Source organism: Narcine bancroftii, chromosome 4 (genome assembly GCF_036971445.1).
Source record: "Narcine bancroftii isolate sNarBan1 chromosome 4, sNarBan1.hap1, whole genome shotgun sequence".
Taxonomy (NCBI): domain Eukaryota; kingdom Metazoa; phylum Chordata; class Chondrichthyes; order Torpediniformes; family Narcinidae; genus Narcine; species Narcine bancroftii.
The window spans coordinates 251,443,495-251,465,929 of record NC_091472.1 but is presented as its reverse complement, the minus strand read 5'-3'; the positions used below and the strand labels follow the sequence as shown (position 1 = coordinate 251,465,929).

The window sequence follows — 22,435 nt, the reverse complement described above, 5'->3', positions numbered from 1 at the left end:
TGGCAGTGAAATGAATGAAGTTGACAAGCTCATTGCAGGTTCATGAGGCAGCCCCGATGTAGTTGTCAATAAAACAAAGGAAGAGTTGAGAGGCCTTGCCTGTGTAGGCTTGCAGCATGGTTTGCTCCTAAAACCCCACAAATAAGCAGAAGTAGCTGGGACCAATGCGGGTACCCATGGCTACTCCTTTGATTTGGAAGAGGTGAGATAAGTCAAAGGAGAAGTTGTTAAGACTGAGGACAAGTTCTGCCAGGCAAAGGAGGTTGGTGATAGAGGGTGATTGGTCAGGTCTCTGGTCCAGAAAGAAGTGGAGTGCTTTAAGACCTTCTGTATGGTGGTAGAGATATAAAGTGATTGGACATCCGTTGAAAAATGAGATGGTTAAATTCAGGTAATCTGAAGTCATTGAAGAGATGGATGGCATGTGAGGTATTGTGGATGTAGGTGGGGAGGGATTGGACCAAGGGAGAAAAGTAGTGTCACGATAGATGAAAATAGTTCTGTAGGGCAATAGCAAGAGGAAAAATGGTTTGATTTGTTTTTTTCTTGGGTAAAAGGTAGAAATGGGCAGGGGGGGGTGGGAGACAATGAGGTTGAAGGCATTGAGAGGGCAGTAACCAGAGGTGATGAGGTTGGAGATGGTGTTGGAGACAGTGGCTTGATAAGCTGTGGTGGGGTTCTGTGGATGGGGTACATTGGAAGAGGTGTTTGAGAGCTGTAGTCTGGCCTCAGCAAGATAGAGATCAGTGCACTAGACCATAACAGCACCACCCTGGAGGGACCTCCCAGTGGCCAACCATTTCAGTTCTGTGCCCACTCCCATAGTCACATGTCTGTCCCTGGCATTAGTACTATTCCACCAATACCCCTCTAAGTTGGAGGAACAACACCTGATTTTCTGTCTGGGTACTCTCCTTTTTCAATGTTTTTATTGGTTCTATCAAGTAAATGCTCCATAGGTACATAACAATAAATTAAAATATTAACAAATCTTGTACAGCAATACAAACAGTACTGAAACCTATGTTACAATAAAATGAAAGATTTTAATAAAAAACACTATACTAAATATCTAATTAAATCCCCTTCTTTTAGAGGCTACTGACTAACACAAACAGTCCACTGCTAATAATAAAAAAGGAAGGTCAACATTGGGTTCAAAAACCAAAAATGAGATAATCATACAAATTTTGAAAATAATTAAGAAAAGGATCCCATAAAAAAACAAAGTTAAGATTCATTTCAGTAGTTGAACATCTAATTTTTTCCAAAGTCAGACATGCCATCATATTGGACAACCATTGATTATGAGTGGGAGGGAGGGCATCTTTTCACCTCATTCTTGCGATGAGAGAGGCAAGAGCAACTACATGTGATTGTGAAGCAGTCAGAATTAAACCAGATGGTCCATTTATTCCAAAGAGAGCAATAAATTAATAATAAGAACTACATTAGCAGTCAAAATAACATTAAGAACTAAAGACAAAGTTTGAAATATCCTTTCCCAAAAATTGGAAAGAGAAGGACATAACTGACCACTCTCCAGCCGGATGGCATTAACATTGACTAACCTGCTCTCCTTCCCCCCTCCCTTCTGCCTTCTTTCCCTCAGCTCTCTACCCTTTCCTTCTCTATTCACCTAGCTATCCCTCCCCCCCCCCCCCCCACTTGCTGCTGTGCCCTCCTGCCTTTCTCCATCTATTACCTCCTTCCTTTTAACGATGCTCCTCCCCACACGCCTTCCCACTTAGCTTTTTATTCGGATGTCTGCCAACATTTTTCCATACTTTGATGAAGGGCTGAAGCCTGAAATGTCATGTATGTATTTTTTATCTTTGGTATATAAAACACACTGTTTAACCCATTAAGTTTCTCCAGCATTATATTTTAACTTCAACCACATTGACTGCAGATTTTCATGTTTTACGTTTTATAGAGATGGGTCTAGTGTGAAGCTTACTTACCCCTCCAAGAAATAGTGCTATCTTGAACACTATCAGTCTCTTAGCTTCCTTGGTTTATCTCATCTTGTTCATTGGTACCTGTTATTTTATATATAAATATAAAAAAACTATTTATTTATTTATATTGTATACACACGCACATACATACTTACACACACAGTATGTTTGCATTTGTTGTTTTTGCAATACCTGTCCTCCTGTGGAATGGCAACTCTTGTACCTGTAGTAGGAGAACTCTGAATCTAGGACTCACTCTGCATTCTTGATAAAAGTATATTTAAAATCTGAATGCCATTTCTGTCTGAAAGGGTCCTCCCGGTATTGCTGGATTACCTGGCCGACCTGGACTGAAAGGACATAGAGTAAGTTTTCACGCTTAGCTTCTTTGTACTTTAATTGCATAATTTGTAACTGGAGAATAATGTTAACTTAACTATCAGCAATCATTCAATTTAAGAGCATGTACTGATCTGAACACAATGGCAATGTGTGAGTTTTTCTAACCATCTGTGCCTTTGAAAGGGGTTCAATGGACTTGATGGAAGTAAAGGTGAAGTTGGACCTCAAGGCACAAAGGTAAATGTCCCAATTTATTTTTGATTTTAGAAAATAAAATCCCAATAGAGGTTTAACACTTTTTTTAAGAAAAATAAATAAAACTAAATACGATTTCTGGCTGTTATTATTTTGCATTATAATAATTTTCATTTGATTCTGAAACAGGGTGAACCTGGCCCTCCTGGAAACAATGGCTCACCTGGATATATGGTAAAAAAAAAATCTTACAAAGTAGACATTGTGGACAGAGAGAATGTTGATCTGTGTGATCCTTAATATCCATCTTTCCAAACCGTTGGTCCAATTGCAGTTTTCTTCTGTTATGACAGAGCAGGTTGACCATGCTTCAGGCCTCACAGAGGAGTAGGTCTGCACAAGGGGCAAGCATGCATCTCCCTGCACCTTCAAATCCACTTTAAGATTGACGTTTCAATATTCAAGATACAATTTATTGTCATTGTAATAAAACAGTTTCATATTACATGAAATTGCTTTTGCCTGCTGTAAGGCAGATTGATTAGCCATCGGCAGAAATTGCCTGAAGCGCCACTTACAATCAGAAAAAGAGAAGCAAAGAGAGCTCCCCACAGAGTCACTGAGTGTCCGTAGATTCACTTCCAATGCTTCTGTAACCACCACAGCCACTCCAAACCGTTTTCAACCTAAGCTCCAGATCGGAACCTCCAACATGGTCAAGAACCCTACTGTGCTCCCTCACATCCCGGATATGATACCTGGTACCCCTTCAGCCAGTTTTGAGCCTGTCTCCAGCAATCTGCAGCCCAGCATTAGTCTCCCAACAGCAGTCTCCAGCAGCCCACAGCCTCCGTGTGTTCCTCGCCTCAAGTCACCAGCAGCTCGCCGCATGCGTGGGTCTTTCAGCCACAGAACCCCCTCACTGGTTCTTTATCACAACAAAATTCAGTGGCGCAACTACTGACGCTCATAGATAAAATTGGAGAGTCAAAGTAAATACCTTTTAACACTGTCCACCTTACTTTTGTCATTCATTTATGGGATATGAGAGTGATTATCAAGGCCAAATTTATTGCTCTATCCTAATTGCTATCGAGGTGGCAGCCAACCCCCATTTGAACTGCAGCCATCCTTCTGCTAAAGATGCTTCCACAGAGCGCTGTTATGTGAGGAATTTCAGGATTCAGGCCCACAAACTGATAGATGAATGCAATGTATTTGCAAGCCAGGGTAATGTACTACAGTGGAGAGCTTTTTCATTTATTTGATTCAAGTGGGTAGAGACTTTAGGTTTGGGAGACACTGTTGAAAAAATTGACAGGACATAAACAAGATGAGTACTAAATTCAGCTGAATTAATCAACAGTATTCATATAAAGTCAGAAAGCAAAGAATTTTAAGAGAGGAAGCAACAAAATTCTTTTTACATTGCAACATTTGACATGTTAATAATACATTTCAGTTACTGATTGTGGATAATTACTTCATTGGATGTTAGCAGTGAGGCCCTAATTACTAACTCAATTAGCTCAAATCAGCATGCCTTATGATTTTGCATGGTCAAAAGCAGAGTTCCAAAAAAAGCTTTTTATTCCAGCACGTAGGGAAACATTTCAAGGATGCTATCAAAGACTCCCTGCAAAAATAAGACATCCACCTACGTATGAGATTCCCTGACCTATAATCAGTCTAAATGGAATATGAGTATTTGGGATGGCATTATAATCTTAAGTCCCTTGCTTAGGAGCACACATAAATCAAGCATAAGCAGTGGGTGTATCCACCTGACCATTCAAGCAAGATTCAAGGTATTCTGATTGGCTTCATCAATTTATTGAACTGGACTGGAAGGAAGTTGTCCTAAATCCCAATGGGTTGCCATTGTGTGCAAAGATTTTTGATTTTGAGGAATTGATGAAGAAAAGAATTGGGCATGTAATTCCATGTCACTGTCTGGATACATGGTCAATAATGCAATGTTGGCCAGCAAAAGATCTAAAAATTGTTTAATAATGGGATTATTGAAGAAAGAATCCCATTTCCCAGTTTTCACAATTGGATAGAGCGATATTGAATCCAATGTCTGATTAAAGTCAATACACTGAAACTAGACTCACTTTCTGGAAAGATCTGTAAGTAGAAAGCTCAGAAGAAGTCAAAATAGAAAACTACTTGCATATGTGTTTTTCCATTCAATAAATGGTTTAAAGGAAACCCAAAACTACATTGAGAAAATTTCCCAAATAATTTTACATGCAAGCATATGAATTAGGTGGAAGAATTGGCCTTTGGAACCTGCTCCACCATTCAATGAGATTGTGGCTGTCTAGGACTGGAGACTGTCAGTTATAAGATAGTCTGGTTAGGCTTGGATTCTTTTCATGGAGCACAGAAGAGAGAAGGGTACCTTATGGGGTATACAAAATTAGGGTATAGATAAAGATGAATATTCTTTCCCTCAGAATAGAAGAGATGCGGAACATATACTTTATAAGTAGGATGAAAAGTTGGTGCAATATAAAAGCTCACCAGTATTGCATCATTTTCTTAATATATGGAAGAAGATCCACTTAGAAAGGAAAAAAAAAACGAATTACAAAATACCAAAATTATTATTGACGCAAAATCCACGAATCCCTTTTACAATAGATAACCTTTCCTTTAGAGAATGGGAGAGAAAAGGAATCAAAAGAATAGAAAATTGTTTTTTTAGGAAATAATTTATTAACATTTGAACAGTTGAAGTACAAATATGGAATAACTCATGATACAGTGTTTGCATATCATCAACTGAAAGCTTATTTAAAGGATAAATTGGGAAACAGATTGAGATTACCAGAAGGAAGCAGCTTTGAATATGTGATTACAGATACAATGATAATTAAAAGGTTTATAACGAACATGTACATTAAGATGCAAGATAAGGAAAATGATGAAATAAGCTATAAAACTAAACAAAAGTGAGAAAAAGATTTAAACATAAAGATAAAAAATTAAGCATGGGAAAAGTTATGTTCTGGAGCTATTTAAAATACAATAAACACAAAGTTACGCATGATACAGTATAATTGGTTACACAGGGTATATATCACTCCTCAAAAATTAAAAGAATAGGATTCAACATTATCAGATAGATGCTTTCGTTGTAAGAAGGAAATGGGAGCAACAATACATGCAATTTGGGCATGTACGAAAGTGAATACATTTTGGGAAGAACTAAATCAGATATTAAATAAAATCACAAAAAATAACATACAGAGATCTTTCTTTTAAGTAACATAAGAAGTTTAGAATTAGGCCTCAAGCTGGATAAAGCACAAAAAAAGATTCATTATGATAGCCTTAGCAGTAGCAAAAAAAATGTATAATGTCAACTTGGAAAATGGAAGAGAGCCTGAGAATATAGCAATGGTACATGGAAATGAATAAAATGATTCCATAGGAAAAAATAACATATAATTAAAACATTAAAGTCACATTGTTTGAGCAAATTTGGGAACCATGCTTGGAACATAACAGAAAGAGCTTGCCTCGGACCTCCATCACCTAAAATGATAAGAAGACAAAATGACTTGATTCAGTGTGTAAAAATAGATGGCACATTTTTCTTGTTTATTTTCCTTTGTGTGAAGACATTGTTTTATAGTTTTATTGTATTGTATATGTTGAATATTTATTGGTTTTGAAGGCGGGGGAAGAGGGGAGGGAGGTAAAGGGGGAAAAAAGGGAGAAAATGGCACTTTGTATCTTTAATGAGAAATGTTTGAATATATTTTGGTTAATATGGTTCCCAGTGTGAAAAATAAAAAATGATTAAAAAAAAAGAAGAGATGAAAACTTGAGGGCATAGGTTTAAGGTAAGGGGTGTGGTAGATTTAAAAAGGACCTGAGAGGCAAGTTTTTCCACACAGAATGTGGTGGCAACCAGTGGAAATGGCAGAGGAAGGTATAGTTGCATAACAACTAATATTCCATCTGAGCTATCTCCAACCAGGTGGCATTAATATCAACCTCCAGTTTCTGTTAAACCTCTCTCCTGAGTCTCTCATTCCCCCACCCTGTCTCCTTCTCTCTATTCAGAGAGCTATTTCCTCCCCATCAATTCTCAGCTTTTTTCTCTTCTATTCTCCCACCTATATCCACTTATGATGTCTTACCTGTTAGTCTATACTTATTCCCCTGCTCCTTCTTCCCTCCTCTGCAATCCTCACTCTCCCCCTCCCCACCTTTTTATACAGATATCTACCAGCTTTTTGCTCATACATTGATGAAGAGCTCAGGCTCAAAATGTTGGTTACCCTTTACTTCTTATAGAGCTACATTAGCTGCTGAGTTTCTCAGTTTTGTGATCTGCATTACACTCCAAGTGTACAGACTTTCCTGTTTACTAAATATAATTACATTTAAAAGACATTTGGACAGGTATGTGGATAGGGATATATGCTTTTGAGGGACATCAACCAAATGTAGGCAAATGGGACAAGCTTGGATAGAAATTTTGGTTGGCACAACAAGATAAACAAAAGAGCCTGTTTCTACACTGTTGAACTTATGGTTCTGTGACTCTACATTCTGATTTATAACCTTAGCAAAGCATTTACACTTATCCCCAATAAGCTTATACCCTTTGTTTAACAGTAATCTATTTTTTAATCTTGAAAATATTTAAAGATTGCTTTCATTGCTGTTTTGAAGAATATATTTCCAAAAGTTCTTAAACCGCAGAGAAAATGTTTTGCCTTGTTTCTGTCTTAAATGGCTATCTTTCTATTTTTAAGTAGTGACCCTTGCTTCTAGAATTCTCTCACAGGAGAAAGCATCCGCTCCATATTCATCCTGTCAAGGCCTCTCAGGTCCCTGAGGAGCAACAATGCAAGTGCCAAGACAGGGAATCAACCCTTGTGATTACTCTGGGAAACAGGATACAAGCAGCAATTGTTTTTTTTTGCCAACTCTATCAGGCTTATCCTTCCATTTCATACACAATGATGAGAAAATGACTGTATTTATCAACCTAAGATAGTTTTCTATGAAAAATAGCATATGAAATTAAGTTTATATTGTTAAATGAGTGTTTCTGTTCATCATGCATATAAGGGTCAGCCTGGTTTACCTGGAAGAAAAGGAAACAATGGGTCTCCTGGACCACCTGTAAGTGCTGTTTTATCACATACTCATTTTTCTTCTCTAAAGAATATCAAGTATCATGTGTTGGTAGTTTTTCTCCCAGGCCACATTGGTTTTCTTTATAAAATGAAAATAATCACATCATCCATTTTAATGGTAAAAGACTAAATAATTATAGCAATAATAAACAAAGCTCGAAGGCCTGCAAGTCTACAATTGGGATACAATTTTGAACAATTTGTATTTAATATTGTGATTTGAAATTGTTAAATTCTGATTATTTCCCTTAATAAAATGTTGATGTTATTTTGTTGTTAGGATTACCAGGGAACTGGTTTCTAAACATGAACCTACTTTTTGTTTAGGGTGCAAGAGGTATCGGTGGTAGTCCTGGTAAAGATGGTAAACCTGTGAGTGAAGTGTTCATTAGTACAATGCATTTTTAATACCGCATCTCACTATTTTTAGTACTCAAATAATTTACACATTCTTCCTTTCATATTTTCTTATATAATTTGGATTTTTTTCCCCCCCTATTAGGGTGCTCCTGGTAATCCTGGTAATCCTGGTGCTATTGGCCGTTCAGGTCCTAAGGTGAGTTGACTATATAATATTTCTTAGACTTGTTTTATGGATCTGGGCTCATTGGCTAGTTCAGCTTTTATTATCTATCTCTAGTTGCCCCGAGATTACATTTGTGATGACCTTCTTGAACTACTGCATTCCATCTGGTGAATAAAATTATGAAGGGCATAGATAGGGTGGACAGCCACCACATTTTCCCCTAGGGTTGCAATGGCCAATACCAGAGGATATCTGTTTAAGGTGAGTGGAGGAAAATTTAGGGAAATGTCGGCGGCAGGTTTTTTTGACATGAAGAATGGTGGGTACCTGAACGTGGAGTATGTTTATATGAATCAGCACAACATTTTGAGCCAAAGAACCTGTATTGTGCTGGGAAAATAGAGGACTGGCACAGGGCACCAGAAAACAGGGAGAACATCCCTTATTTGAGAAAGAGAAGCAGCCGAGGATGGTGACCATGGCTGTACGTACTTACAAGTGCTGTTAGATGAGGTGTTTTAGAATTTGGTCCCAGCAGCAGCAAGGATTTGACAATATATCTCCAAATTAGGCTGGTCTGTGACTTGGTTGGGAATGAATAGGCGGTAGAGCCCATGTATTTGGGAGGTGCTGTTAAAATGCCCACAGCGAGTAACAAAAGTGCACATTTTAGATGGTTCATATTGCAACTGTTGTACATAAATGATGGAGGGAATAAATGCTGAGGGCAAATGATGAGATGCCAGTCAAGCAAGCTGCTTCATGCTGGTTGGTGTTAAGTCTGTTGTCAGTTGTTGACATTGCATTAATCTATGTAAGTGAAGAGTATGTCTTGAAAATAAATGTAGATTCAGTTAATAGTAAATTTGTTTTATGGGATCCTTTGAAAGCATATTTGAGGGGACAAATTATTAGTTTTACTGCTAAAATTAAGAAACAACATGTAGCTGATGTAACTAAATTAGAGAAGGAGATAGAGATATGAGAAAAAGATTTACAGCAAAATTCAATGGAAGTTAAGAAAATACATTTAACCAATATGAAGTTACAATATAATTTGTTACAAACTTATAAATTTGAAAAGTTTTTACAGAGAACGAGACAAAGATATTATGAATTAGGGGAAAGAGCTCATAAAGTATTAGCTTGGCAGTTAAAAACAGAACAGGTTTCTCGAACAATAAATGCTATTAGGGATAAATCAATTATTACAAATAAACCTCTGGAAATTAATGAAGTGTTTAGAAAATTTTATGAAAAATTTTATACAATTGAAGTAGTGGAGGATGAGGTTAAAATGGATAATTTAAAAAAATCTGATCTGGATTTACCTTTGAATGGCAAGGATGTTAAAGATTTGGATGCTTCTTTTACTGCTAAAGAAGTAATAGATGCACTTCGATCCATGCCAAATGGGAAGTTTCCAGGGGGTGATGGCTTAACTTCTGAATTTTATAAAAAATTTCAGGATTCATTAATTTTATTATTGATGGAAGTATTGAAACAGGTGACAGATGTTCATTCTTTTCCAGACTCTTTTACTCAAGCAATTGTTACAGCTATTCTTAAGAAAGATAGGAACCCATTGAAAGCTGGGTCTTATAGACTAATTTTGTTATTAAATGTTGATTATAAAATTGTAGCAAAGGTTATAGCTAATAGGTTGGCTAAATATTTACCAAATTTATTCCATTTAGATCAGGCTGGTTTTATTAAAAATCGTTACTCAGCAGATAATATTGTGAATTTGATTTCTTTAATTAATACTTTTTGGGAGGGATCCAACCTGCCAATGGTTATTTTGTTGGATGCAGAAAAGGCCTTTGATAGAGTAGAGTGTAGTTTTTTTTAATTTAAAGTTTTAGAGAAATTTAAATTTGGCCCTTTTATTATTGCTTGGATTAAGTCTTTATATAGAGTGGTGACAAATGGACAGTTATCTTTACCTCTTATGTTGACCAGATTGACTAGACAAGACTGTCCTTTGTGACCAGCTCTATTTGCATTAATTATTGAACCTTTGGCTCAGATGATTAGACAAGATAATAATATTAAAGGTATTAAGGTGAAATCTGATGAATTTAAAATTAATTTGTTTGACGATGATGTTTTGATATATTTAACATAAATTCAGAATTCTTTGAGGAGTTTACATGACAGATTGGAACAGTATGGAGAGATATCAGGTTATAAAATCAACTGGGAAAAGAGTGAGATTATGTCATTAGCTGAAATGGATCATTTTTCTTGTAGGCATATTGTGAAATTCAAATGGTCAGATCAGATTAAGTATTTAGGTGTTAAGGTAGATTGTAATTATAGTCATTTATATGAATTAAATTATTTGCTGTTATTGTCTAAAATTAAATATGATTTGAATCGATGGAAAGATTTACCGATTACATTAATAGGAAGAGTTAATTGTATTAAAATGAATATTTTTACTCAAATTCAGTATTTATTTCAATCTATTCCTTGTAAGATTCCTCAAAAAATTTTATAGGATTTAAATGCTTTGGAGAGGACATTTTTATGGAAGGATAAAATGGTAAGGGTATCTAAAAAATTTAATTGGAGGTTTGAAACTCCCTAATTTACAAAATTATTATGATGCAGCACAATTGAAATTTATAAATAGGATGTTTGAGATAGATAAACCTTTGATATGGGCTTATATTGAATTATCTCAAATTGGTGAGAAGATGATGGATCACTTTATTTATAGATGGAACCCTAAGTTATTGAGTAGTTACAATTTACCTGTTTTGAAACATTTAATGGATTTATGGTATAAAAAAATGAAATTATAGGTACTCAAGTTAAGATTTCAGGTAAAACGCCTTTGTATCAAAATAAGCTTTTCCCCTTCACACTTAATAATCAGCATTTTAAGTTATGGGATTAAAAGGGTATTAAATTGGTGCAAGATTGTTATGAAGCAGAATATTTTTATTTATTTTCAAAGAATGAAAGAGAAATATGATACATCTTCAAATACACTTTTTTCTTATTATCAATTTAAAGCTTTATTGTTGGATAATTTTGGGCATTCTTTACAGTTACCTAGACAGTCTAAGTTTGAAATTTTACTTACTGAGGGTGGTAAGAAGGGATTTATATCCGAGATGTATGCTTTATTACAGAATAAATCTAGATTAAAATGGGAGAAAGATTTCTTAAAATGATTGGATAAATTTATGTAGGGATAGTATGACTAAAATTGTAAATGTAAAGTATCGATTTCTTCATTATAATTTTATTCATAAATTATATTTAAATTAAGGAGATATAATTTTATTTCTTCGGATTTATGTTTTTAATATCATAAGGATGTAGGTTCGTTTTTACCTTCCACTTGGTCACGTGAAGCAGTAAAACCTTTTTGGAATAGACTTAAGGAATTTTTAGAAGTTATTTTGAAAGTGAAATTTTCATTAGATCCTTTTGTATTTTTGTTGGATAATATTAAGAGATTCAGTTTAGAATTAAGATTAAATAGATCCCAAATTGCATTTTTGAGATTGGCATTAGCTGTAGTTAGAAAATCTCTGGCAATTACTTGGAAATATGAGACTGATTTGAGTATTCAGAGATGGCATATGGAGTTGAGGTCTTGATTTCCATTGGAGAGGATAACATATAATTTGTGTGATAATTATTTTTTTATTATAAAACTTGGAGCCTGTATTTGGATTATATGGGGCTGAATTTTTAAATCTCCTCACTGCACAGTAGTGGTGTAATAGCAAACCATGGTAATTAACTGATGAATTTTATTGTTATGGGTGATCTCCTCTTTCTTTTTTCTCTTCCTTTTTTCTTCCTTTTGGGGTAGGTTAGAGGGGGGTGGGTTGGGGAAAGGGTGTGGGGTTAGTTTTAAAATATCATGTATGTATTTTTGAATTGGTTTTGTTTTATTCATTAATTGTATGTTTCAATATTTGCATCGTGATTTAATAAATAAAATTTTCAAAAAACGAGTATGTCATGTCTCCACATAAAAACAGTTTCTTGCATTGCATTTAGATTTTCATCTGATTCAGATTACTGGAGGAAATGAAATATTCATGAAAGCTAAGAGTTGTGACTGTGAGCGATTTAATTTTTGTATGGAATAAATGTAAGATAAAAAGAAGCATGGATTTCTATAGCATTTTCAATGACGGATTAGACTTTTGAAATGTAGTCCATGTTTCTGCAAAGGAAAATATACAGTCAATGTACAACTGAAATTGATGCACAAGAAAATTCCACAGTCATATGACAAATATTTCAAAATCTTTGCTAGAGTTATTGGCTGAAGATTAAGTGCTAATCAACTTTAAGTTCTTCCCTGCCCATTATTCTATTAAGCGTAGGAGAGGTTCAGTTGAACATTCAAATGACCATACTGTGCAGACATTGAGGTGTCTTTCCAAATTGTGTGCTAAAATTTCTGGAATTAATCTATTAATTCCTGAATTTGAAATGCAAGTATTATAATTTATTTAAAATATATATTTGAAAAGGGGGAAATTTGAAAGTGTCAGATGAAAGTACTAGAACACCAAAATAATGTCAGTTTATGTGACGAAAAAGTTTATAACGTATTTACAAGTTGGTTGGCTGGTCCCCAAGGTTAGATCAGATGAAATCCACAGTGATCCAGCCAATCTGATACAAAATTGGCTTGGTGGTATAAATGGAAAATGACAGTGTTGCTGCTGGAGCGGATGTGGGGAGAATGGGGAACAGAGACACAGCGCTCCTCCACAGGGTTCTACTCCCCAGTCCAACTACCAATAGTTCTGTGCAGGTTTTAAATTGGCTGTTAAAGGAGCTAATTGTGTTTAATTTTAAAATCCTGAGCCCAAGATGGCAGGGCCTGATCTGGCAGCAGCCTCAAGGTGTTGTAGACTCTGGGGAAGCAGAGGACTGGCACAGTGCACCAGAAAATAGGGAGAACAACTCCTATTTGAGAAGGAGAAGCAGAGGAGTCATCCCTATGGGATGGTTACCACAGCAGTGGACCAGTGAGGGGCTGTGCAGACGACAACCACACAGGCTGCTGGCTGTTGGCGACTCGTGGTGAGGAACACACGCAGGTTCTGGGCTGCTGGTGACTTGCGCACAAAGGACCTACACCAGGCTGAAGGTGAACTAGGTTTCAAAATAGTGATGTGAGAGTGTGCCAAGGGCGGCAGGAACTCCCAAGGCAGGAACTTCCTGAACGTGTCAGAGATTTGGATCTGGACCTCGGGTTCCTGATGGTTTGGACTGAAGGTTCTGTGGCTGCAGGAATGCTGGAGGCGAATCCACGGACACTCAGTGACTCTGAGGGGACTCTGGCAGTAAGGGACGCCGGGAAATTTCCGCTGATCTTTGTCTGCCTTTCGGCAGATTGTAATTTTGTGTAATATTACATCTGTTTTATTACATGACAATAATATAATTTTGAATATTGAATGTCAGATGGTGATAGTGGAAGGTAGTTTTTAATTTCAGATTGGATTGTGTCCAGTGCTGTGCCATAGGGATCGAAGCTGGGTTTCCTGTTTAATTTGGATGAAAATATAGGTGACATGATTAACAACTACATAGATGATGCTAAAAGCAGTGGTGGTAAGTTAAGAAGTTTACAACAGGACCCAGATCAACTGGGAAAGTAGGCAAAGGATTGATAAATGGACGTTAACTCAAACAAGTGCAAAGAGATATATTTTGAGAAGTTAAACCAGTGTTGAACATACATAGTGAATGGTAGAGCCTTGGGGAGTATTGTTAGGGAGAAAGGGTACAAGATATAATTCACTGCAAGTGGTAAAGTAGGCATATGGCATTCTTGCCCTCATGATTTGGGGCATTGGAAACAGGAGTTGGAACATCATCGTTATTATTGTACAAGACTTTAGTACACACAAAATGTTGTGTGCAGTCCTGATCGTTGTACCAATAGGAACGAGTGAAAAGAGTGCATAAAAAGATTTAGATGTTTCCAGATCTGGAGGACTTAAGAGACTGGTTTAGCTGGAGTGAAAGAGGCTGAGAGATGAACATGGAGGATGACAAAATCATGATGGGCATAGATAGGGCAAATGTTCACAGATGCTTTACCAATGTATAGATATAAAGTGAGAATGGAAAGATTTGCAAGTGACTTGAAAGGCACCTTTTTCATACAGGAAATAGAGCTTCTAAAGGAAGTGGCAGAGGCCAGAAAGGATAGGAAAGGTTATATGGGCCAAATACAAGTAAATGGGACTAGCTTACATGGACTTTTGGACTACTATCTGGCTACGGTATGGAATAGCAGCAATAGTTATGTGCTCTTGTACTTTTTTAAACGTTTTCCATTCATGCCCTTTAAAGCTTCAACCAAAGTGCTTTGTATTTTGCCCCTTTATTAATCAATATTATTGATTATTTCAAAATGGTTACTAGGCTTTAAAAACAGCAACAAATAGTAAAAAGGAGGAAGAAACAGCTACTCCATCCACAGACTCCATTTCTGAACTTCTGTACAAACCACACCCAGGAAATAGCCAAAATGGTTAAAGAGAGTCAATGGGAAATTAAACTGCACTTGAAAAGGTTTGACAGTCAATATCAGCAATTGATGAATGCCTGGGATCTGTGGAGGAAGATTTGAACACAGTTAACAAGCTTGTTGACAAATGAGAAGCTCTTTGTTTTGAACTGTCTGCCAACAATTTCAAATTATTTTCGCAAGTAGTTGATTTGGGGAGCAGAAGCAGACACCAAAATATATGAATCTTGGGCTTAAAAGAGGATACAGAAATGGGCCAGCTGACTTACTTCTTTCCAGATTTACTCTTGGAAGTGTTTGCAAAGGAGTTTTTCTCTACTAAGCCTCTACTGAGCTTGACAGACTGCATTGTTCCTTGGCTTCTCAGCCAACACTGGGACACCGCCCGCGTTTGGTAATTCTCCAGTTTCATCATTATCAAGAAGGTTGTCTGAGGAGAAATCTTTATTTCCAGGGGCATCAAATTAGACTCATGCAAAACTTATGGCCTGAAGTCATGAATATTCACAGAGGATATAAAGATGTGATGTCTGAGCTGTATAAGAAAGGATTCAAGCCCACTTTGTTATATCCAGCTCGTCTTCGGATTACTTTCAATGATGATCATAAAGAATTTTTGAAATCGGTGGATGAGACACATAGAGTCTTTAAAGAGTCTCCTTCAACTTCAAGTCTCATTTGAACTATGGTTGGTGTCTGAATTTTTTCTATAGCTGAAGTGTTTTTGTTTTGCTTTGATTGGCTGAAGTTTGATTGTATTCTTCTTTGAACAGCCTTATTAAATGTAGGAGAGTGTTGGTGCATGTCTAAAAGCTGAGAGTGTCTTTTTACAAGAAACTTGTATCTGAAACTGATAACTCCTGACATGTCAAAGTGGAAAAGGCAATGTTTCCATTCTTCTTCTAATGCTAAGGTTAAGGGAGGCTCTATTTTAATCAATCAGAATATTCCTTTGATTTATATATCAGATAAATATAGTTGATACATTATTGTTACAGGCAAATTACATAATAAAATGGTAGTTTTTGCAAATGTATGTGCCCCTAACATTGATGATGCGAGGCTTTTTGAATATTTTTTTACTCAGACCTACCAGATTTAAGTCTTTACTCACTGGGAGTGGAAACTTTAATTGTTGGTTAGATCCTGTTCTTGACTGTTCATCTCCTAAATCTGCTACCTAATTAATTCTTTTCAAACAAATTTCAGTATTTCAGATGTTTAGCCTTTTTTTCACCCCAACAGAAGAGAGTACTCTTTTTTTTCTAATATTCCTCGCACTTACTCTCGGATTGATTATTTTTAAATAGACAATCAATTGATTTCATTGATCAAATCATGTGAATATCAGGGTATTGTGAATAGTGACCAAGCTCCTATAATTTTCCTTCAACAAAAAAACATTGACATTTTAGTTCTACTTTACTTTCAGATAATGATTTTTTTAAAAATTTATGGAGGTGCAAATTAATTTCTTCTTTAATGCAAATTCTTCTTCAATAATTTCTAGCTTGACTCTGTTGGACACTGAAAGCATAACATACAGGGCAAATTAATTCTTATACAGCTAATATAAATAAGACTAATAAAGAAAGATTAGGTTTAATCAATCAGATTAAACAAATTGATTTACAATATGCACAAGTTAAAAACCCTGAATTATATAAAAAAGAGTTGAACTTAAGACTAAATTTGATCTTCTTTCTACTTATCCCATTGAACAACTTGAGGAGAAAAAGTCAATTCTGCATCCACGGTAAATAAAATCTGGTAAGCTCTTGGCCAACCAATTGAAAGGAACTACTGCTAAGAGAGAGATTACTAAAATTTGAATGGATAGTGGTACTGTTACCATAGATCATTCTAAAATAAATAATACATTTAGAAAATTTTAATTGAGATTGTACACTTCTGAATCTAGTCATGATAATAGTCTAATGATGGATTTTTTGGACAACTTAAATATTCCCACATTTTCTCAGAATAATCTTATGAGTCTGAAGGAGCCTATTTCCCAAGATGAAATGCTTTTTTGTGATTTCCTCATTACAGTCAGGTAAACCTCCAGGACCTTATGTACCCTGTGGAATTTTTAAAATCCTTTTACTAAATTGTTCATACCACAGTTAAGTTCTGTGCTTAATAATTCATTTAAACAGGGCAATCTTCCATCATCTTTTAAAGAAGCTTGCATTTCTTTTATTGTGAAAAATAAGAAAGATCTATCCGAGGGTTCTTCTTATAGGCCAATTTCTCTATTGAATGTTGATATGAAGATCTTGGTGAAAGTGTTGGTCCACAGACTGGAGAATATATCACCGTTAATTATTTCTGAAGAACAGACTAGTTTTATTAAAAATTGTTATTCTTATTTTAATATACATCATTTATTGACATTTTATGTTATATCCCCCCAAAAAAATTCTTGTCCATGAATGTGTCCTTTCGTTAGATGCAGAGAAAGCTTTTGATTGGGTGGAGTGGGGTTATTTATTTGCAATCCTGTAAAAATTTAATTTAGGGCCATGTTTCATTAAATGGATGAAATTATTATATTTAAGTCCTACTGCTTCAATTCTTATTAATTTAGAACAATCAAAAACTTTTGATCTCCAATGGGGTACTCGTCAGGGATGTTCTAGAAGTCTGCTACTTTTTGATTTGGTTTTAGAACCATTAGCAATTGCAGGGAGTGCAGAGATTTTTCAGGGATCTATAGGAAGGGAATTGAACCTAAAGTTTCCCTATACAGAGATTATCTTATGATTTTTATTTCTAATCGAGATAATTCTTCACCATTCATACTATCTTTGCTATCTCAATTTAGTCAGTTTTCAGGGTATAATTTGAATATGCATAAGAGTGAACTTTTCCTTTAAATACTCCTATACCAAGGTATTTTAATTTTCCTTTTAAGATTGTACAGAATCAATTTACTTATCTTGAGAGTTATAAGCATCTCTTTAAGGAAAAAAATTCTACTTTATTTTAAAATGGTAAGTTACCCTCTTTATCTATTTCTATGATTTCATCATATTAATTCTATTAAAATGAACACTTTACCTAAATTTTTGTACCTTTTCCAATCTACACCAATTTTTATTCCTAAATCTTTTTTTTTCCACTTGATTCTCTTTTTCTTCTTGCATATAGCTAGGAAAGTTCCCCTGCTTGAATAAAGTTCAAAAATCTAAAAGGAATGGAAGTTTGACATTTCCTAACTTTAGATTTTATTATTGGGCAGTCAATATACATAACTTGATTCTTTTATTATAATTTGATAACCGAATTAACCACCAAACTTGGGTAGAAATTGAACTAAATTTTATGAATATTTTGATGTTGGCAATTCTTGGTCCTTCTTTATCCTAACAAACTGACAACCCAGTCATTAAACACAGTTTGAGAATATGACACAATTCAGAAGGTTTCTTTTGATTTCAGAACTTTTCTCTTGCTAGCTCTATTATAGCCAATCATCTCTTTCAACCTTCTTTGCAAGACTCTTCCTTCAAGGATTTGTACAGGTTGGGTATTAAATGTTTTAAAGACCTTTTTATTGACAACAATTTTATGTCTTTTGAACACTTAATTGTAAATTTTAACTAATCTAAGGCTAATTTTTAAAGATAGTTACAAATTAGACATTTTATTCAATCTCAGATTCCTGATTTTCCTGGTATCTCCAAGGCAAATATTCTTGATATCTCTTTGAATTACAACCTCCTTATAAAGGATTAATATCTCTTATTTATGACAAATTAGGTGATTTAAGTCAGGCCTCGTTAATTCAAATCAAGAACGCTTGGGAACAAGATTTGAATCTTTCTCTGTCCAGTGAGGTTTGGAACATTCTTTTTAAACTGATTAACACTACATGCATCCCTTTGTGCATGTCATTGCCTGCTGCAGTTTAAAGTTGTTCATCAAGCACATATGTCTAAACTAAAATTGTATCATTTTTATTTGGACATAAATCCCTGATATGATAAATGTAAAACATGTGATTCTTCCTTAATTCATATGTTTTGGACCTGCCCTAGCTTAGAAAAATATTGGAAGGATCTTTTTCAAACATTATCAGGAATTTAAAATTGAAGCCTAGCCCTTTAATTGCTCTTTTTGGAATGATAAGATGATGTGTTACTCACTCAATTCAATGCTGCATTTTATAATTTATTCCATTGATAGACGTGAAATTTTGATTAAATGGAAAGATAATACTCTACCTACATGTGCACAATGGCTAAGGAATATAATGTATTGTTTAAATGTGGAAAAAATTAGATATGCCATTAATAACTTAAATACTATATTTCAAATGATATGGGGTTCATTCTCCGACTCCTACCATAATCTTAAGATTTAGTGTCAAACTGGAAACATGGCATGGTGTTGTCCCTCTCCAAGACTGAATCACCTGGATTTATTAATGTTAATCTTCAACATTGCTTAGAGGAAGGGGTTTTGAAATTTAATGCTTTCTTCTCTTTTTTTGTTATGTACTATTTTAGTGAGTTGAGGGTGTTTTGGAACATACTTATGTTTATTATTCTAACTTTTTTCTGATCTTGTAGCACACTTCATAATTGTATTGTTCAATATTTTTTATTGTAAAATATCAACTTTGGTTGGGATGGATACGTTATGCCAAAGGCCCTACTTCTATGCTGTATGATTATCTTCTCGATTTCAAATTGTTTAAACTCAAATAAAAATAATTTAATAGTCATATGCATGTGGGTATTCAAGATCATTCTGAAGCCACTATTAAGAAATATTTTTGTCCCTTTTCCCTGAGGAAAATCTTTGGGGTGTTGATCAATCTTATCTGGAATATACTGGCAGTTTCACTTTAGGCTTATACAATGCTTATACCAGCTGGTCTCAAATTTGTTCAGAACTTCTGAACAGAGCTAAGTGTAAATGAGACAAACCAGCAGAACTCATGTCCTGAGGAAACTTGTCATCAATAAGAATGGCAATGCTAAAATAAATTTGAAGTATTAGGGATCAAAATATATTTTCAGCTTTTTGACTTGCAGTTTAGATTACAGATAAGCTTTCCAAAATATCACACAGTTCCAAGATCATAATTTGTCTCTAATACTTTCCCTTACAGGGCGAAGTTGGCGATAAAGGTTCTCGAGGTTCTTCAGGTACTCCAGGATTCAGAGGTCTCCCAGGCATTACTGGTGCTCCTGGAACCCCAGGCAAACCTGTATGCAATTAGCATTCACTGAAATCTTATATATCCGCCTTTTATTAATCATTTGACAAATGATGGAAAACAGCATCTGAGGGTTTGCTGTGGCTTTGTATTTTAGGGGAATCCTGGAAAAGATGGATCACTTGGTGCGCCAGGACATCCGGTCAGTCACAGCAAAATACTTTTTTTTTTAACTTGTAGATCAAATATATAAACAAACACATCAAACTAATGTCCTGATTAAAGAGTAGAGGGTCAGATATATATTGTCATCTCATTTATTTGGCTTGTATCTAACCTATGAATATTATCTTAATCATTTCAAGTAATCAAAATGGGAGGATGGATCAACTCATGATAAAATGATGGAGCAGACTTGATGAGCCAATTAGCCTACTTCCACTCCTATATTTTATGACCTTGTAATAATTTGAGGATGTAATCCATAGAGCTTCCTGTATCAAAATCCTTTCTTGCATATTTTCAAAAGACTGACAGACCTTTGTTGGCCTGTTATTTAAAAAAAATAGTTTGTTATTTTAGTTATTACAGTATAGTTTTAACTATACTATTTAGTAATTTAATTCTGATGGTATAGCCTTGACTGTAAACTTAATTCACAACTTTTATTTACATTCTTAGGGTGCTTCTGGTATTCCTGGGCAGCGTGGTAGTCCAGGTACAATTGGTCCTCCAGGTCCATCAGGAACTAATGGACATCCTGGTGCTGTAGGCCAACCAGTAAGTGTTTGTGAGATTTCTATTATTTTATTTCATCAATGATAAGCAAGACACTTCATACAAATGCTCAGAGGTATTACTTTTGTAGCTAGGTTCAAATAGCATTGGAAGATCAGAGTCAATTTAAATGCTTACAAAGACAACATTTTACCATTTTGAGAGAATTAACATACTATTACCACTACTAAATGAGTATTGGACCACCAAATGTGTCTCTATATACTTGTGATGCAATTTATTTTTAAGATAAGAAATGAAAGCAACTTACAACTATAGAAACATAGAACATTACAGCACAGAAATGCCTCTTTGACCTTTCAAGTCAATGCCGAACTATTTTTTATTTCTAGTCCTACTGACCTGCACCCAGTCCATAGCCCTCCCTACCTCTCCCATCCACGTACCTGTCCAAATCCTTCTTAAATGTTAAAATTGAGTCCGCATTCACCACTTCAGCTGCAAGCTCATTACACACTCCAAGTGTGAAGATCCCCCTCAGGTTTCCCCTAACCTTTCTCCTTTCACTCTTAACCCATGTCCTCTGGTTTGTATCTCACCTACCCTCAGTGGAAAAAGCCTACCTACATTTACTCTGTTATCCCCCTCATAATTTTAAATACCTTGATCAAATCTCCCCTCATTCTTCTATGCTCCAGGATGTAACGTCCTAACCTGTTTAACTTTTCCCTGTTATTCAGTTCCTAAAGTCCAGGTAACATCCTAGTAAATCTTTTCTGCATTCTTTCTATCTTATTGATATATTTCCTGTAGTTAGGTGACCAAATCGGCACACAATAATCCAAATTTGGCCTCACTAATGTCTTATACGGGCAGTCCCCAGGTTAAAAACTTGTTCTGTTACCTGGGTCTGTCTTTATTCCGATTTGTATGTAAGTAGGAACAGGTACTTTAAAGTATTTTTAAACATCATAAACATTACTGCACAGTTACAAAAGCAGAAAACTAATTGCTCCTGAACAGTTCAATGATTGTTGATATATATTACATTTATTTGATAATATTTCTGTAGTGTTAAGGAATTGAATTTGTAAGTTGTATTATATTTGCGATACAAATAGTCTTCGACTTCTAACCTACGTGAGTAATGTCCACCTACATATACAACCAACATTTTTAAAAAATCTTTATTTAAAGTACTGTACAACAACATGTTTTAAAATTACAGTATACAGTAATCCCCTTTCCCGCAGCAGCCCGAGGTCCCATTAAAGGCTTATTTGTTCAATGTTTCATGACCTCAGGCATGCGCAGTGGAGCAAATCTGACTTATGACCAACCCTCAGTTACAACCAATCCTTCACTCCCCATTAGAGTCGTAAGTCAGTGACTAATTGTATTTATTTCTTTATTATTCATACACAATACTCACGTGTGAAACAGATTTGTAGTGAAGAAGAGAGGCTCACATTTTTATATGACTTACAGTGATATTTTTATGAAAAATGAAGTATCTTCAGTGAATGACATCGTCATGAATAATTTAATGTTACTGAAGTGTTCACTCCCTCCCACCTCCTGATACACCAATTGACTTACAACCCCTGGTATGTTTTGAAGGGTGGGAGGAAACTGAAACATGTGGAGGAAACCCACACAGACACAGGGAAGAACGTACAAACTCCTTACAAATAGCAATAGACAATAGGGGCTGGTGTGGGCCATTTGGCCCATTGAGCCAGCACCACCATTCATTTTGATCATGGGTGATCTTCCACTATCAGTACCCTGTCCCTGCCTACTCTCCATAAC

The 22,435-nt window shown here is 35.4% G+C and overlaps 1 protein-coding gene across 4 annotated transcripts in view; it reads left to right on the top strand.

Moving 5' to 3' along the window:
• LOC138761854 (collagen alpha-1(III) chain-like) overlaps positions 1-22,435 on the top strand; it is a 163,743-nt gene that overhangs the window by 57,328 nt on the left and 83,980 nt on the right. For all 4 annotated transcript variants that reach the window (XM_069934732.1, XM_069934730.1, XM_069934733.1 and 1 more), the window contains 9 exons: positions 2,273-2,326; positions 2,487-2,540; positions 2,688-2,732; positions 7,596-7,649; positions 7,991-8,035; positions 8,166-8,219; positions 19,838-19,936; positions 20,043-20,087; positions 20,567-20,665. In XM_069934732.1, the coding sequence (XP_069790833.1) occupies positions 2,273-2,326; positions 2,487-2,540; positions 2,688-2,732; positions 7,596-7,649; positions 7,991-8,035; positions 8,166-8,219; positions 19,838-19,936; positions 20,043-20,087; positions 20,567-20,665 (549 nt within the window). The remainder of the gene's footprint in view (positions 1-2,272; positions 2,327-2,486; positions 2,541-2,687; positions 2,733-7,595; positions 7,650-7,990; positions 8,036-8,165; positions 8,220-19,837; positions 19,937-20,042; positions 20,088-20,566; positions 20,666-22,435) is intronic.